Below are 18,256 nucleotides of genomic sequence, written 5' to 3'. Positions count from 1 at the left end.
CTAGGGAATTTATGACCAGTCCTGTGGATTGATAACCATAAAAACAAAAGTTTTCAGAGAAAATGTGTTCAGCTTCTGTGCTGTGTTTGTTCTCTCTGCAAAATAAATAAATAAATAAAAGTTTCCCTAGAACCTCACAATAGACAATGGATTGTGAACACAAACTGAACTCTCTGTTGCCAAGCTGAAAGCAAACTCCAGCTTTGGGTGGTGAGATTGTCAAGACAGTAATAGAAACCCAGGCTCTCTGGGCTTCTCTCTGATGAAAGGAGTCTGTCATGATTTAATCAAACCAAGTAAGAAAAGGGAACATAGCATAATGACAAACCAATATAAAGGTAGAAATGTTTGTGGTATCAGTCCAGCAAAGTTGTGCCCTGTTCTTCTCATTTAACATTGCACAGTAAGGACATATGCAAAGAGCTATGCAATTTAGCAACATTTCTGTGGGTTGTCTGTTTTTAAAATGTAGTCATTCCTAGAAAACAATGTAGTCAAATTAACTTTGACCAAAAGCATTTGAGATGTTTTCCAATCATTTGTGGTACACAGACCAAAGAGTTTATCATAATTTTCCAGATGAAGAAAGAGAGATATACAGAAATTAAATTACTTGCCCTAGGGTCAGAATATAACCCAATAAATTTTGCTAACATTTGAAGTTGCCAGAGGCCATGTTAATTATTGGATACCTTCAAAAGGGCACTATGACATCTGATTGCCAAAAGAGATGTTTTCTGTTGAGGTTACTTTTAGTTGAAAGTCTAGGAATTCTTTTAAAGACACATTTTACCTAAAAACTGCTAGAAGATATTGGTTTGTTTTGAGGACTGCCTTTCTTAAGATTTTGTAAAAATAACAACTTAGTTTGTAATCAGCTTTTTATATGAAATAATGCCATGTATTGTGTGTCATTTGTCCAATGCTCATTTTCTAGGTATAAGTTGCAGGAAAAAAAATAATCATATGTCAAGTTAATATCCTACTTCCTTGATTACACCATTTAACTCTCTGTCTCTCTCTCACACTTGAGATATCTATAAGACCACTCTATAACTCAATCACACTTTATTTTGTTCTGGCTCTGGGCCTGGCTTTCCCGGGAAGCCAAAGAAATATAGGAAGGAGGAATGTACAATGACCGCTTTTCCACTCTGGTGACTTCAACCAGAAACTGTACTTTTTCATCACTGGACATTTAACACAACACACAGCATCCTAGACTTTTTTTATCTGCAAAAAAGAGTCCCATTTCTTGATATGGCTTAAAGCAGAGATTAAATAACCGCCCCCCACCCCCACCCCACCACACACACACACACGTTCTCACATGTGAAATAGATGGATATATAGGTTTGGTTATTCATCTCAACTCAGGAACACTCTCCACTCTCTTCTTTAGTGCCCACGAGATGAGATACTATAAAATAGTTGCCCTCTGGGTTGGAGAGCCTGCAGTAGCAGTTTCAGATCCTTCACCGTGGCTGTAGTCATTCTACTGGATGTCACTTTCAATATTTTTCCCTGTAGGGAATATCTACTCAAATAAATTGAAAGCCACTTTCTTCTGCTTCTGTTAGTGTACTGTCCACTAGTAAAACATTCTTTACCTTGGCCACTGCCAGCAATTAACAGGACATTTCATGTTGCAGAGTGTCACACCCTCCGCAGATTGTTCTACCCATTCATAACTGGGAGCCAGAAGAGGAGCCCCACAAAGAGGAAGAGGTTGGACCATTGGTGGAACATATTTATGAGGTAGCCATTGTCTATGTTAAAGTTGTGTTAGGGCTTTATTCTTAAGCCCTGTGCAAATAAATTCTATGTAGCATGATTACTATTATTATTATTTTGAGACAGGGTCTTGCTGTGTCTCCCAGATTGGAGTACAGTGGTTCAGTCACAGCTCACTGCAGCCTCGACCTTCTGGGCTCAAGCAATCCTCCCATCTCAGCTTTCTGGGTAGCTGGGACTACAGGTGGACAACACCACACCTGGCTAATTTTTGTATTTTTTTCTAGAGACAGGGTTTCGCCATGTTGCCCAGGCTAGTCTCGAACTCCTGAGCTCAAGCGATCCACCCACCTGAGCCCCTCACAGTGCTAGGACTACAGTAGATAGCATTTTGAAAGACATCAACCCAAGTTCCGAGCTGTATATACCGCCTAGGTTTGTGCTGTGATGCTATCATATTGTAGTGGGGTGTAGTGGAGTGTTCTGTTGATTAATCCTAGATATAATCACTTGTTCCTTAGTATGAGAGCCATTACCTGGTGAAAATACTTTATCTTCTTATTGTTGTTATTGTTGTTGTCATTGTTGTTTTTAATTATTTCCGTTTTTAAAAATATTTGGGCAACCTAGACATAAAAATGGCTAGCTTCCTAGACATTACTTCATTTTTTCCTATATTTCAGGTATCCTTAAAACCCACCCATCTTTTAAACTGAAGGTCACCAACTAGAAGGTACCAGACAGAAAATGTTAAGAACTATTCACTATTGTGCTAATATATATAGATAGATAGATATAGATAAATATATATAGATATATAGATATAAAAGTGGCCAGGTGTGGTGGCTCATGCCTGTAATCCCAGCACTTTGGGAGGCCAAGGTAGGTGGATCATGAGGTCAAGAGATCAAGACCATCCTGGCCAACATGGTGAAACCCTATCTCTACTAAAACTACAAAAATTAACTGGGCATGGTGGCATAAGCCTGTAGTCCCAGCTACTCGAGACGCTGAGGGAGGAGAATCGCTTGACCCCGGGAGGCAGAAGTTGCAGTCAGCCGAGATCATGCCACTGCACTCCAGCCTGGCGACAGAGTGAGACTATGTCTCTAAAATAAAATAAAATAAAATAAAAGCATACATAATATATGAGATGGGAATATGGTACATAGATAAAAATAATTTTACTTTTCATCCAAAGAACCCAAATTGGAAATGAATATCTTATTCTGAGATTTTAAATAGTTCGTTGATTAGTAAAATATTTTCCAGAAGTGAACCAGTGATGCATAAAAAGGAGTTGATGTTCTTTTCCCATTTCAGGCACTAAGTTGTGAACAGGGAGAGGATCTGTTGACCCATCACCTGAAACATTTAAACTTTTTTTCAGTTAGAAGCCAACATAGATGGCTGGGCACAGTGGTCCAAGCCTGTAATCCCAGCACTTTGGGAGGCTGAGGTAGGAGAAGCACTTGAGGCCAGAAGCTCAAGACCAGCCTGGCCAACATAGCAAGGCCCAATCTCTAAAAATAATAATAAAAAAATAAATAATTTTCTAAAAAGAAACCAACATATAGCAAAGGGTTAGTTTAGTAGTTGTTCAGGTTTTTGTTTGGTATTGCTCTGCTTTTTTTTTTTTTTTTTTAAATAAAGTCAATGCTAGCAGTAAAGAGTAGTTATTCCTATTTGTTTTCAAGGAACCAGGCATGGAATTTTGGTAAAACCATGTTCCAAGGCATTCCGTTTGAGGTTCCTTCTCGACTAATGCCTTCTGTTCCTTTCCTATGTAACTCATGCCTCTAATCTAGTAATTCTGACCATGACTTTCATCTTGAGCTACAAGGGACATGAATAACATCCTCTAAGATTAACAATAAAGCCTTTTCAAAAGGGATGAACTGTTTACAAACGTGGGGAAGACGCTTCAACTCCTGGCAGCGTCAGCATGAAACGCTCCGTCATCCTCCCAACCTGTGGCCCAGATTCAGGAGTCTTGTCCAAAGCTGGATCAAAGCTTTGCTTTAAGCTCTTTTGATAGCAAAAGGATAACACAGTCTCCAAGGCCATTCTGATTAAGAACCTCACTGGAAAAAAGAAAAAAAAAAGCCGTCAAATAATAAAGTTGTGTGCGCTGGTTTCTGCTCAAGAATGGTATGAAGTATGAAAATATATTCAGACTCAATCATTCTCAGGGCAGTTCTGCTTCAAATCTTAGCATAAATGTGGATCATAAAAGTTTAGGGTAGTTACTGGTAGTGCTAAAAGCAATCATCAAATATTCCGTACACTGCTAATCCCATGACTCAAAATATACTATATCAACAGTTGCCAAACTTCTTTGATAAGATGAATTAAATAGGTCATCTAATAAGCAAAAGCAATTATCCATTGTTTTATAGATCACTATAATTTTCAGAACTGAGAAAAAAAGAAAAAGACAGAAGAAAATCCCTGCTGACTTTAAAAAGACTGTAATAAATGTAAATGCACTCGGTGTTTTGGGCAAACCATTTTGTGTCCTCCAAGTACAGGATTCACGTGTTAAAAAACGTTCATCTCTTTATGAGATGTGGCCTTTCTTGCCTTGATATTTGCTGATGGAAACAGAAGGAGCTCAGCTTTGAAACGTGCACTTGAAATGAACTGTGGTGATCATGGACCCGCCTTGTCTCTTAATGGATGGACATTGTTCCAGAGGGTGAAAGAGAGTGCATCACATATGGTTGCAATTGACAGTCAGTAGTCAAGAAAGCGGAGGCAGATTTCAATGTAAAGAGAGAATCACTAAGTTTTGAAGGCATATAATCAAAATTAAAATTTCTAGCACTACGATTACATGAACATAAATTTAAAGCCAGCATCACAGTTATCGGACGAGGGTAGTATGGTCCTCACTGAGGAAATCCACTCTTAGAGCTTCACAGATTGAAGAGTTTTCTCTAAACACCAGCCCATGATGCTTTCAGAGTGCTTCTTGCCATTTCGACTCTGAATTTCTTATTTTCCATAGTCATAGTCCAGATGAGTTAAAACCAATAATACATGCTTTTTAAAATGGGTATAGAGTATATGGAGTTTGATTTCATCTCTCTGCCTTCTGCTGTGTCATTAGATAACATGTCACTTGTTTACAGCTGCACAATATTGGACCCAGCACCATCAGTGCCGCCATCCTGGAGGTGGGCTGGCCTTTCTCTGCCCGGGATGAATTTCTTCTCTACATTTTCCATATTCAAACTCTGGGACCTCTGCAGTGCCAAACAAATCCTAATATCAATCCACAGGATATAAAGGTAGGAGTCTGGTCTAATCAGTGGTTTTGCTGATTTTATTTTTATGATATAGAAAAAATACAAACTGGGATTGTTTAAAAAAAGAACAATGAAATCATTTTAAGTTGCTTCAATGATCATTGATCAGACCTTTTCATTTTATAGTTAAAACACCAAGCTTAATTTAAAGTATTACTCCTAAAAAACTTAAATGTCTTTTAGTTTTATTGCTCATGGTGACTTGTCATTTATTTCACCCATTTTAATAGGCACCTTTTATTTTTGGCTCAATTAGCAGCACACCCAAACCAAAATCATAAATAGACATGTCATGTCTGGGAGAATTAGTATAAAAATACTATCTTTAAAGTCTTTTTGGTCTATTGCCAAATTTCGTAAGGGTCTTTGCCAAAAGAGGCTCTTCCAGCTGTAGCCCATAGCAAGTGGTGAACTGTGATAATTTGCCAAGAGCCATGAGAACTCCCAGAATGGAATGTTCTGGACCCTATTATTTAATTGAAGTTTAAAGCCGAGAGCAGTGCTTTTCAAACTTCCTTTGAATCACCTGGCTGTCTGTTAAAATGCAGGGGCTGGGGCTGGACCTCAGATTCTGCCTCTCTGCAAGCTCCCACCTCCTGTACCTGATGCCAGTCTGTGGGCCCAACTTTCATTAACAAGGAGCAAGGAGCTGATCCCATCCAGATTAACATCCAAATTTGGCTTTCATGTTTTTCTGGGAAAGAAAGAAATTAATTAGCATAAGCCCTTGAAAATGCCACATTTGTACAAAGAAAAACAAAAGACAACAACCTCTTGTAGTCAGATATTGTCCTTAGGAGAGAACTTCATGTAAGAACGAATGTTCTCCTAGTAGCTACCAGGACACGGTGTCTCTATTAAAAATGGCACAGCACAGGCTTCATGGAATGCCAATGCCACCAGCCATAACACAGCAGGTCTGCCCCTACCTCGGCCAGTGGCACTGGGTCATTGCTCATTCTGAAAGGCATTCTTTTTCAACCCAACATGCCTTCTATTCAAAGGGAAGACTAAAGGGGTTCATTAGTAAAGGACTTACAAGACAACAGCCTCCTTTATGTGAAAATAATACATAAGGCCACTTGTATTACACAAGATTCTTTAAAATACTTGCTTCCTGGAATTTTTTTTTCTCATTTCCTCTCTGCTCTTCATTGAGATGATTTAAAATTCTTTAAGGACAGCAGTTTATTGTAAAATAATATCTGCAAATGCAAATGTGTAACATTTAAATAATTAACAATTTTACATATCCTGCACTGCATTTAACATGTACTTTCAGTCATAGATTCCTTGAGCACATGATTCTGCAGAGACCTCTAACTCTTTTTTAATGTAATGTTTAGTTTATATCTGACACTATTTATATATGTTTGTATATATTATGTAACTGGTTCAATGTACACCATGTTGGTTGTGAGTTATTTGTTTTTTTGTGGCATACTGTGACTGGGATAGTACTAATAGATGACTTGTCTTAAATGTTGACAGATTCTTGCAAACCAAGCCATAGTATATACTAAGCACCTGGCGTTCCCTACTCCCCACTTATTCTTTTTTTTTTTTTCTTTGAGACGGAGTTTTGCTCTTGTTGCCCAAGCTGGAGTGCAATGGCGCCATCTTGGCTCACTGCAACGTCCGCCTCCTGTGTTCAGGCAATTCTGCTGCCTCAGTCTCCCGAGTAGCTGGGATTACAGGCACGTACCACCACGCCTGACTAATTTTTTGTATTTTTAGTGGAAATGGGGTTTCACCATGTTAGCCAGGCTGGTCTCAAACTCCTGACCTCAGGTGATCCGCCCGCCTCAGCCTCCCAAAGTGCTGGGATTACGGTTGTGAAGCACCGCACCCGGCCCGCACTTATTCTTTAATGTATAGGCTTGGAGTAAAATTCTGTCTGAGGCTAATAAATTCTGTCTGAGGCTAATAATTTCTAAAATGCAATTCAATTATTTTCCTAAAACTTTCAATCTGTGGAAATTGAATGTAAGATTTAAATACAATTTAAAGTAATATCTCCCTTAAATAACTAATCATAGCAATTTGTGAATTTTTGAAATTCTAAATTCATAGAGAAGTTGAAATGTTACTGCTTTCAGGTTCTCAAAGTACTTTCACCTATACTTAATAAATGCTCCAGAAAGTCTAAGGGAGCTTTTATTAATAGACATTAAAAAACAGATAATCAAGAGAGTTTATATTAGTGGCTATAAATAATTGAGAGCACTGGAAATTATTCTCCTCTTATGACGCTAAATAACTTTTTGGTGAAGTTGCTATTAACTTACCTGGCAATTTAATTTTTCCTAGAGAATGCAAAGATTGTCTTTTCTTGATGTGACTTGGACTTTAGTGAAAAACAAATAATCTCTTCCCCATTGTTGTCTTCAACAGAATAGACCTGAGAAATTTTTAATTTTAATAAACATTTTAGATTCAAATTAGCATGAAAATGAATTGCTGTTAAAAAAAAAATTGTGCCATAGCCAGGCACAGTGATGTGTATCTGTAGCTACTCAGAAGGCTGAGGTTGGAGGATCACGTAAGGCCAGGAGTTTGAGGTCAGCCTGGGCAACATCACAAGACTCCATCTCTTTAAAAAAATTGTATAGTTAGTTTTATTTTTAGTAAGAAGCAGACAGAGGATGGGCTTACAAAAAGGAACAGGGAGGTGGCGGAAATAACATCTGTCAAGGCAAGAATTCAATTCCAGTATCCAATCTTACTTACCGGGGAAGTGAACTGAGGTTCAATTCCTGATTATTTGGTTCTACAGTTTCTTTATAAGAAGAGTCATATAGGAGCAAGTGTCTCATAAAACAGCTGCATCTGTGAGTAGTACATGTCTACAAGTTCTTCTCCCTTTCTGAAGATGGTCCAGTCCCCACTGCACTAGCCCCCAAAATGTTGCAGGCCACCGTGGACCTGTAAGAGAGGAGCTCTCTCCCCAGCTTTCTCAAGCTGAGGGATTGGCCATTTCCTTCTTATGTTTTCCTCTTTAATCATTCCACTGATTTCCTTTCAGCAAAATCCCTTCCCCTTGTGTTCAGATACACTTTGTAGTGAACATCCCCCTTCCTTATGTGTCCTTTTTTTTTTTGAGATGGAATCTCGCTCTGTCGCCCAGGCTGGAGTGCAGTGGCGCAATCTCTGCTCACTGCAAGCTCCGCCGCCTCCCGGATTCACTCCATTCTCCTGCCTCAGCCTCCCTAGAAGCTGGGACTACAGGTGCCTGCCACCACGCCTGGCTAATTTTTTTGTATTTTTAGTAGAGACGGGGTTTCACCGTGTTCGCCAGGATGGTCTTGATCTCCTGACCTCGTGATCCGCCCGCCTCGGCCTCCCAAAGTGCTGGGATTACAGGCGTGAGCCACCGTGCCCGGCCCCTTATGTGTTCTTAAGTTGCCCACTTTCCACTGGAAAAATGCTCTCTTCTTCATTACCTCTCCCTGACCCCTCACAGATCTCTAGGGAAACTTGTGAAAAATAAGCCAAACTTCCTAAGAAACATTTTAGAGGTCACATACTACAGGGATCCATTGCCACTAACTCTACAGCCTTCAGAACTTCCCAGATACGCCCTGAGAATCCCTATAAGCTCCCACATACTTCCTAATTTCTCTCAATTAAATCGATTTCCACCTAAATATCAGTGTTTAATGTAATGTACTTAACAAATGGATTTTCTTCTTTTTTTTTTTTTTTTTGAGACGGAGTCTCGCTCTGTGGCCCAGGCTGGAGTGCAGTGGTGAGATCTCAGCTCACTGCAAGCTCCGCCTCCTGGGCTTACGCCATTCTCCTGCCTCAGCCTCCCGAGTAGCTGGGACTACAGGCGCCCGCTACCTTGCCTGGCTAGTTTTTTTTGTATTTTTTTAGTAGACACGGCGTTTCACCATGTTAGCCAGGCTGGTCTCGATCTCCTGACCTAGTGATCCGCCCGTCTCGGCCTCCCAAAGTGCTGGGATTACAGGCTTGAGCCACCGCGCCTGGCCTATTTTTTAAATTACTCATATGGCAGCAGTCCTGGACATTGTTATTTTTTTTTACAAACACATACTTTGACGGCATCAAAGCCCTATTGAGGATTAAGTTGGGGTTTTGTGGACTGGCTTGAGAACTGAAACACCATTTAAAACATCATTTCTAAAGAGAAATGCATTCTGAATGCCAAACATCTAGCCTAAAACCTTCTGAAATACAACCAGTCTATAACCTGGATATGCACTGCAAGTACAACATATCCCTGAAAGTCTTCACACATAAGTCTCAGCATGTGATAAGACCCAAATAAGGTTCAGGTTTTTTTCACAGTAGAAACTGGTTACAGTTTGGTTATCCCAGCAAGTTACCCTAATGTCCCCAAAGTCAGGAGGAGACATTGACGGCTTTTGTAAGCTACCACTGGGATCATCCTGTAACCTTTGGCTGCTTTAAAAAATAGTGTTGAAAAGTTCTCACCCACAACCATCTCACTTGTTGCCCAAACACAGAGCATTAGCAACTAAATTGGGGTGGGGTAGGGGCAACCACACACAAATGCTTCTAGAAGCCAGTGAGTTCTTATTCTGAATATTTGTCTTGGACCAGGCACATGGCTCGTGCCTACGATCCCAACTCTTTGGGAGGCTGAAGTGGGAGGATCACTTGAGGCCAGGAGTTTGAGAGCAGCCTGGACAACGTAGCAAGACCCCATTTCTACAAAAAATAAAAATAAGTTAGCCAGGCATGATGACACATGCCTATAGTCCCTGGAGTCCCAGCTGCTCAGGGGGCTGAGGAAGAAGAATTACTTGAGCCCGGAAGTTGGAGCCTGCAGTGAGCTATGATCATACTACTGTACTCCAGCTTTGGCAACAGCATGACATCCTGCCTCTAAACAAATAAATAAGTAAATACTTGCCTCATATCAGGATTTATGGGATTCACTCAGCTTGTTTTGTCCATACTTTCGAACCTTAGGCCGTGAGGGAAGGTAGAATCAGGGATAGGCAACGGGGTGGGGGGCTGGAGGGGATCAGGAAAGGCTGGGTGAGCTGCACAACTGGGGTTTCCCCTGTGAGTTGGCCCCAGGGCCCAGCTGAGGTCAGCGTAGGGACATGGAAGTACCTTGGGGACGTCCCTTCCCACTTTCTCTTTTGCCTCCCAATGACAATGCCTCTGCCTTTGAGTTTCTGTTTCTCCGTGAACAGTTTCTGCTTCACCAGGTTCCACTGGTGTTTTCTGTAAACTTAGGGGCATAAGCAGATGCCCGGGAAGTCTCCCTCCAGGCTTCAGGGTCTAGGTCAGAGACAGAGGATTTTAACACCGCACTCTATTCACATCGTACCATCTACAACGTTTTGAAATGTTCAACTGTCTGCAGCATCCAAAGCAATCCATTAGAGCTAATTTTTTCCAGATCTTTCTTGGAAGAAAATTTTAGAGTTGAGTCAAGTATTTCTCAACTAATCTAAAGCCAGTACAATAATTATTTCAAACTATCAATTTTCTTATTTGATGGGCTTTATCCTAGGGTTTGGAGAGTCCTGCACACAGATTGTGATCTTTAGATAAGATGAGGTTGAAAAAGTAAAACCTATTGAGGAGCCAAAAGTTTCATAATGAGTAAAGGATTCTTCTTTTTCTTTCTTTTTTTTTTTTTTTTTTTTTTTTTGAGATGGGGCCTGACTCTGACAGTCAGTCTAGAGTTCAGAGGTGAAATCTCAGCTCACTGCAACCTCTGCCCCTGAGTTCAAGTGATTCTCCTGCCTCAAACTCCTGAGTAGCTGGGATTGGCACCCACCACCATACCCGACTACTTTTTGTATTTTTAGTAGAGATGGGTTTTCACCATGTTGGCCAGGCTGGTCTCAAACACTTGACCTCAGGTGATCCGCCTTCCTCAGCCTGCCAGAGTGCTGGGATTGCAGGCGTAAGCCACTGCTCCTGGCTTCTTTTTTTTTTTTTTTTTTTTTTTTAAGACAGGGTCTCACTCTGTTGCATGGGCTGGAGTGCAGTGGCTCTATCTCTGCTCACTGCAACAACCTCTGCCTCCCAGGCTCAAGCAGTCCTCCCATTTCAGTCTCCCAAGTAGCTGGGACTATAGGTATTTACCACCCCGCCTTGCTGATTTTTGCATTTTTTTGTATAGATGGGGTTTCACCATGTTGCCAAGGCTGGTCTCAAACTCCTGAGCTCAGGCAATTCACCCACCTCAACCTCCCAAAGTGCTGGGATTACAGGCGTGAGTCACCATGCCTGGCCTAGGATTTTTCTTTAATTGGCAAGACCTTGTAATAGACAGCTAAGTGTGAGATGCAGAGGGAAAAGGCTTAGATGTGAGACCGTACCTAGGAAAGGAAGACCGATAAGATGCCCACATATAACCTATGTTAAGACTATGGAACGTTTGGGGCCCAAGTTCAAGAAAATAATCCTGAGATAAAAGTGGCCTGAAAGACTCTGTAGACTAAGAAGAGCTTAACATGAGCGAAAGCCAATGCTGTTTGTAAAAACTGCTGTGAGAGCCATGGAAAGTTGGAGGTTGCCACCGAGAATGTCTCCTGAACCAGACCGGTCCCATGGGAAGTCCAAATTATAACCAGATAGTACAAACATGGAAAGCAGAGACACCGAAACTGTCCGTTCATTAGGGATGAGAGTTTTGGAGTTATGTTTTGGAATGAGTGGGCCCGCAGACAGTGGCTTGGCAAATTTGCATAGTTTTGTGTTATCCTTAAGGGTACTTTCTTCTTCCTGACTGCCTTCATGTACCAGTTTTCCTTAATTCAGAATGCAGGCGCTCTTGTTACTTCCTGGCACAACAGTTCTTGGTTCTCTTTGCCTCTCTCTCTCTCACTCACGCGCACACACACACACCCTTAAAAACCAAGACATATGGCTAGGCACAGTGGCTCATGCCTGTAATCCCAGCACTTTGGGAGGCCAAGGCAGGAGGATCGCTTGAAGTCAGGAGTTCAAGACCAGTCTGGCAACCATGGCAAAACCCCATCTCTACTAAAAGTACAAAAATTAGCTGGGCATGGTGGTGGGCACCTGCAATCCCAGCTACTCAGGAGGCTGAGGCAGGAGAATCGCTTGAACCCAGGAGGCGGAGGTTGCAGTGAGCTGAGATCGTGTCACTACATTCCAGCCTCAGTGACAGAGCAAGACTGTCTCAAAAAAAAAAAAAAAATCAAGACATGAAAGGAAGAAGATTATTCAGTATATCTTTGCCATTAACTCCTGATTTCTTTGTGGAATCATTTTGACAGCCTTGACCACAGGAACCGTAATCTATGTCCTAGCTAAAGCATTATTTGATGGCCGTTACTTGCCCCTTCGACACTCAGCTGTCTTCTACAAACTCTCCTCCCAGGAAAAAAAAATTAACTGTTTATTATTTTAGAAGGTCTGATCAGGAGAACAGTAGTCAATTTTAATTTACTTCCTCTCCAATTGTGACGTGCTAGTGACATCTATGGCTTACCCCTAGACCTGGTCAGTCTGTCCTAAGTATGCATTCTCTTTCTTATGGGAATGCTACCTCTGATAGAAGAATTGTATTCGCCTTTTTAAGAGTGCCTGAAGATCCAATTCTCGACCACCAAAAAGAATTATACAGTCTGAGATTTTCACCTTCTCTTTGAGATGGTCTTCAGGTTTGCATATATATTTTGGAATGTAAAAACACCACGTTCAAATACTAACAAAAGCTTCAACATCACCAGCAGAGTGAGTTGATTCTTTTAGTTATGCTTTGCATGAACTTTTCAGGAGGTTAAAAAAGTGGGGTTTTTCTTTCCCTACAAACCCTCAACATTCATGTCTTTTTTTTTTTTAATTTTTTTTTATTATACTTTAAGTTCTAGGGTACATGTGCATGACGTTTATATCATGTACATTCATGTCTTAAAGAAAATTACATGGTGGACTGCCCCCCCAGGCTTGTCTCCACTTCGGTTTAATTATAGGCAAAGTACATGAGAGTTGTCTGTTGTTTTTTGTGTGCTAGGAATATCTGAAATCCAAAAACAAATTACAAACAAGAAAAAGATAGTGTGCATTGCTTTTGTTTGGGTTCACAGGGCCCTTAATCTAATTTCACCCAACTACCTTTCTTCAAATGCCGCATTTCCGACTGTATTGCACATTCTGGCTGCATAGTATCCCTTTAATCCATAAATTTAAACTTATGACACAGTGAAGAGTTTGGTAAAGATTATGAAAATAGAAAATTCCTGTTGGGCTAAATTCTGAGTAGCAGCTGTAGAAAGAAACATGTTTACCAACAATTATTTCCTTATGCAGAAAGAAGTCATTTTCATTTGCTCTGCAGAAGACACTTTAGTGGTTACCATCAGCTTCTCCTAGCACTTAACAAATTGTCCTGGGAACTGTCTGCCTATCATGGATGCTAAGAGGCCAGCATCCTCCACCCTCAGTGGAAAACCATGGCCTGGAGGTTCATTGTCAACTGTGAAAGAGGCTCCAAATGTTCATGTAGAAAATGGGCTTCAACTGTTGTTTAGATTTCTTGGGTAACTTCTTCCTTTTTGTTTTGTTTTGTTTTGTTTTTAAATAATTTCTGGAATGTCATTTCAGAAAGCTGGTTTGCAAGCTATTTGGAGACCTTTTGACTATGGTGTGTAAGAGTGGCATTCCTCTATTTGTAAAACAGTGTCGCAAAATACAGAGATGTGTTCCATCAACCCCCGCCACACGATGCTGTCATTCTCTAGCTCAAAGTAAGCCCTGTATCTTATTGAGAGACCACTTACAAATGTTTGTGAATGACGATTTACCCCAATAGGACATGTTCTTTATTTGTACACAAGATACATCTGATGAAACCACACCGGAAGTTAAAGAGTTTTCTTCGGGGTATTGGTTTTTGTTTTTGTTTTTTCTGGAGACAGCCTCACTCTGTCGCCCAGGTTGCTGGAGTACAGTGGCACTATCTCGGCTCACAGCAGCCTCTGCCTCCCAGGTTCAAGCAACTATCCTGCCTCAGCATCCTGACTAGCTGGAATTACAGGTGTGCACCACCAGCAGCCCAGCTAATTTTTATGTTTTTGGTAGAAATGGGGTTCTGCCATGTTGGCCAGGCTGGTTTTGAACTCCTGGCCTCAAGTGATCTGCCTGCCTCGGCCTCCCAAAGCGCTGGGATTACAGACGTGAGCCACTGCACCTGGCTGTTTGGGCTATTGTTTTACCACTACCACTACTATTACTGCTTACTGCTAATAATAATAATAATAGGCTATAGCTTGGGAATAAAGAGTCAGTCTCTCATTTTTTATAGTGCCTCTTCTCTGTAGTTTGGTTAACTACAGAGTTAACCTCTGTAACATAATTGTCAATGACCTATAAAAGAATTCACATGATTCATCTCAAAGCACAATCTACATTGCACACCCACATAGTATATGATAGAAAACATATGAGAGAATTTTAGCTAGCGATTTCCACAATTCTTAATTTTCTGTCTAAGCTCACATTTTATCTTATGCCATAAAAACTGTTCTATCAGATCCTGGATCACTGAGTATCTGTATTAGGCCATTCTTGCCTGGCTAAAAATACCTAACACTGGGTAATTCATAAAGAAAAGAGGTTTGATTGGCTCACGGTTCTGCAGGCTGTACAGGAAGCATGAGCTGGCACCTGCCTGGCTTCTGGGAGGCCTAAAGGAACTTTTATTCATGGAGAAGGCAGAATGAGGAGCAGGCACTTCACATGGTGAAAGCAGAAGCAACAGAGAGTGGATGGGTGGGGCAGGGAGTGCTGCACACTTTTAAACTCACAGTGGAAGCTCACTTAGCACCAATGCGATGGCCAAGCCATTCATGAAGGATCCATCCTCGTGACCCCAGCATCTTCCACAAGGCTCCACCTCCCTCATTGGCAATTAAAACTCGACATGAGATTTGGGAGGACAAATATCCAAACCATAACAGCAACCTCGATCAACTGTGGGGCTTCCCCTCCTCCTCATTGTGCCAGGCTCTTCCATGGTTCTGGGATGTCCCAACGCCCATAGCGCTGGGATATCCAAGGCCTCCCCGCAGGTCCACGCACTCCACCTCCCAGGGTTTCTGCCACTGGTCTTCAACCACACCTCAAACTACCCTGCCTCCAAGACATTCAACTCAACTTTCCTTTCTCCTCCAATTCAATCTCCTATTTTTATGATGGTCTCACTTGTTCTCGTCAAGAAACTTTTTCTTCCCTGGTATAAATGCTTTCTCTGACACAGTTACCCCATCCCACTTTCAGGACTTCCTCTGGCCATACCTTCTTTTCTGCCAAGCCTGGACTCCACGATGAGTTACTTGAAACATGCTTTTACAAGCCCCCATAACCTCCTGATCCTCATATCCTTCCAAGCCCCTGCCCTGAAAATCTCAGTCATGCATGCACAGTCCCACAGCCTGGCTTCTCTACCCCATAGCCTGATGGCACCATGACAGATTGATGTCGGCGCACATTCACGGAGCCACCAGCTTCGCAGGTGGTGATCGCTCCTCCCCATCCTCCTCGTTGCCTTGTCTAAACCTTCACCACGCTCTCTGTCCTTCCTAGGCAATAGCTCTATCATTACTGTTAGGAATGATCTATTTCCCTATCCCAAACCCCTCCCCACCTGCTAGGGTTAGGCTAATCTCATCTTGAATTACAATCCCCATAATCCCCGCGTGTCATGGGAGAGACCAGGTGGAGGTAATTGGATCATGGGGATGGTTTCCGCCGTGTTATTCTCGTGATAGTGAGTTCTCACGAGATTTGATGTTTTTGTAAGTGTTTGGTGGTTTCTCCTGTGTTCATTCTCCCTCCCGCCACCTTGTGAAGAAGGTGCCTTGCTTCCCCTTCATCTTCTACTATGATTGTAAGTTTCCTGAGGCCTTGCCAGCCAGGCAGAACTGTGAGTCAATTAAACCTCTTTCCTTTATAAATTACCCAGTCTTGGGCAGTTCTTTATAGAGGTGTGTGAATGGACTAACACACCACCCCAGCCTTCCACACACCTACTAATCATCTCTCTTCCATCCTCAATTTCTTTCCAACATTTCCAGAGAAAGGATGATTATTCCTCCAGCTCCATGAATTAACTTTGCTACATCAAGTATCCCCATTTCCCATGTCTTCAACCTCTTCTCTCCTTGGGCATTCCTTGGGTTCTATAAACTTTGTTAAATTTCTCCCATCTTCAAAACAAACAGCAAATGCAGTAATTTCACTCTATATTCTCTTCCAAGAACGGACCTCTTTCCCCTTCCATTTACAGCCAAGCTGTGCTTGCTATCCCTACTTTTTAATTTCTCATTTACTTTTTACACAATTTTACTTTTTTGTACATTGTTCATAATTTTTATGTTAAAAATGCTAAATGTTCATCATAAGAATATATCAGGTAATATGTAAAAACATAAAGAAGAGCATTTTAAATATCTAATAGTGTTACCATCTGTTTACTGTTATTTTTTCCATTTATTTATGCATTAACTTATTTTTCCACTTCACCATACACATTTTACTATTATATATATTGCCAACGAATAAGGAGGCTTGGCCAGGCACAGTGGCTCACACCTGTAGTCTCAATGTTTTGGGAGGCTGAGGCAGGAGGATCACTTGAGCCCAGGGGTTCAGGACCAGCCTTGGCAACACAGCAAGATGCTGTCTTTACAAAATTGAAATTCACTAGGTGTGGCAGGATGTGCCTGCAGTCCTAGCTATTTGGGAGGCTAAAGCAGGAGGATCAGTCTGCGTAATGAGCTTCGATTGTACCCACTGGGCTCCAGCCTGACCGACTGACACAGCCTGACAGAGTGAGACCCTGTCTATAAAAATGAAAAATAAGGAGACCCTTTTAAAATCTATAACATTATTATCATACCTAAAAAGAAATAAGCAAAACTCCCTTAGTATCATCAGATCTCTACCACTGTAACACTTTCAGGACCGCCCTTCCAGATTATTTCTATTTATAGATCTGCAATATCAGATACATCCATTTTTATTAAAAATACAATCTTACTACATATGCTGTTGTAAACCTGTCTTTTCCCCTTACAAATATATTGTATCTTTCTAAATTCCAATGGAGCTTCATGTCATCATTTTTAAAACCTGTCCAGTAGTCTTCTGTATAAATATATCATAACTTATTTAATCAGTAATCTGTATATGCCTACAAAGTGCTAAGCTACTGTTTTTCTTCTCTATTATAAATAGTGTTGCTACAAACAGCAATATTTTGTTTTCATGCCTTATTTGGGGGACAAGGCTCATCTTGTCTCTGAGCCATAGGGAATTTAAATAAAAACAACAGAAGGATTTAATTTCATATCTTTTAAAATAATTATCCATTTGTTAAAATCCATTCACTCTTGAGCTACTGCAGTTAAATTTCTACCTCCACCAATCTCTTCTGATAAAATGACATCTATAATTTTGTTCTTTTGTATTTTTACTTTTTTGGGAGCAGGGCCTCACTCTGTTGCTCAGGCTGAGAATTCAGTGGCGTGATCATAGCTCCCTGCAGCCTTGAACTCCTGGGCTTAGATGATCCCCTTGTCTCAGCCTCCCGAGTGTCTGGGACTACAGGCTTGTACCACTACACTGGCTATTTTTTTTTTTTAATTAGCAATGAAGTATCACTATGTTGCCTAATGTGTTCTCAAACACCTGGCCGCAAGCCAAGATCTTCTTGACTCGGCCTCCCAAAGTGGTGGGATTATAGGTGTAAGCCTGGCCCATAATTTTTTTTTTAATTTAATTTTATTTTAAGTTCCAGGGTACTTGTGAAGGATGTGCATGTTTATTACATAGGTAAACATGTGCCATGGTGGTTTGCTGCACCTGTCAACCCATCACCTAAGTATTAAGCCCAACATGCATTAGCTATTTTTCCTGATGTTCTCCCTCCCCCTACCCCCCTACCCCGACAGGCCCCAGTGTGTGATGTACCCCTCCCTGTGTCCATGTGTTCTCATTGTTCAACTCCCACTTATAAGTGAGAACATGCGGTGTTTGGTTTTTCTGTTCCTGTGTTAGTTTGCTGAGGATAATGGCTTCCAGTTCCATCCATGTCCCTGCAAAGGCCGTGACAAAATTGCCAAGTTCAGTGCATAAAGGTCTTTGCCCTTTACTCCTCTGCAGGATTTGGCATTCTTTGTCACTGTCTTATTTTTGCAAACTTTCTTTTCCTTGGGCTTCTATAAAAGCCA

The 18,256-nt window shown here is 41.2% G+C and overlaps 1 protein-coding gene across 3 annotated transcripts in view; it reads left to right on the top strand.

Moving 5' to 3' along the window:
* Positions 1-18,256, top strand: part of ITGA8 (integrin subunit alpha 8) — a 215,194-nt gene that overhangs the window by 140,562 nt on the left and 56,376 nt on the right. For all 3 annotated transcript variants that reach the window (XM_033208788.1, XM_033208786.1, XM_033208789.1), the window contains exons 24-25: positions 1,653-1,758; positions 4,869-5,027. In XM_033208788.1, the coding sequence (XP_033064679.1) occupies positions 1,653-1,758; positions 4,869-5,027 (265 nt within the window). The remainder of the gene's footprint in view (positions 1-1,652; positions 1,759-4,868; positions 5,028-18,256) is intronic.

Source organism: Trachypithecus francoisi, unplaced genomic scaffold (genome assembly GCF_009764315.1).
Source record: "Trachypithecus francoisi isolate TF-2019V2 unplaced genomic scaffold, Tfra_2.0 Lachesis_group9, whole genome shotgun sequence".
NCBI classification, from domain to species: Eukaryota; Metazoa; Chordata; class Mammalia; order Primates; family Cercopithecidae; genus Trachypithecus; species Trachypithecus francoisi.
Note: the sequence above shows the minus strand (reverse complement) of the source record. Positions and strands in the feature narration are given on the sequence as shown.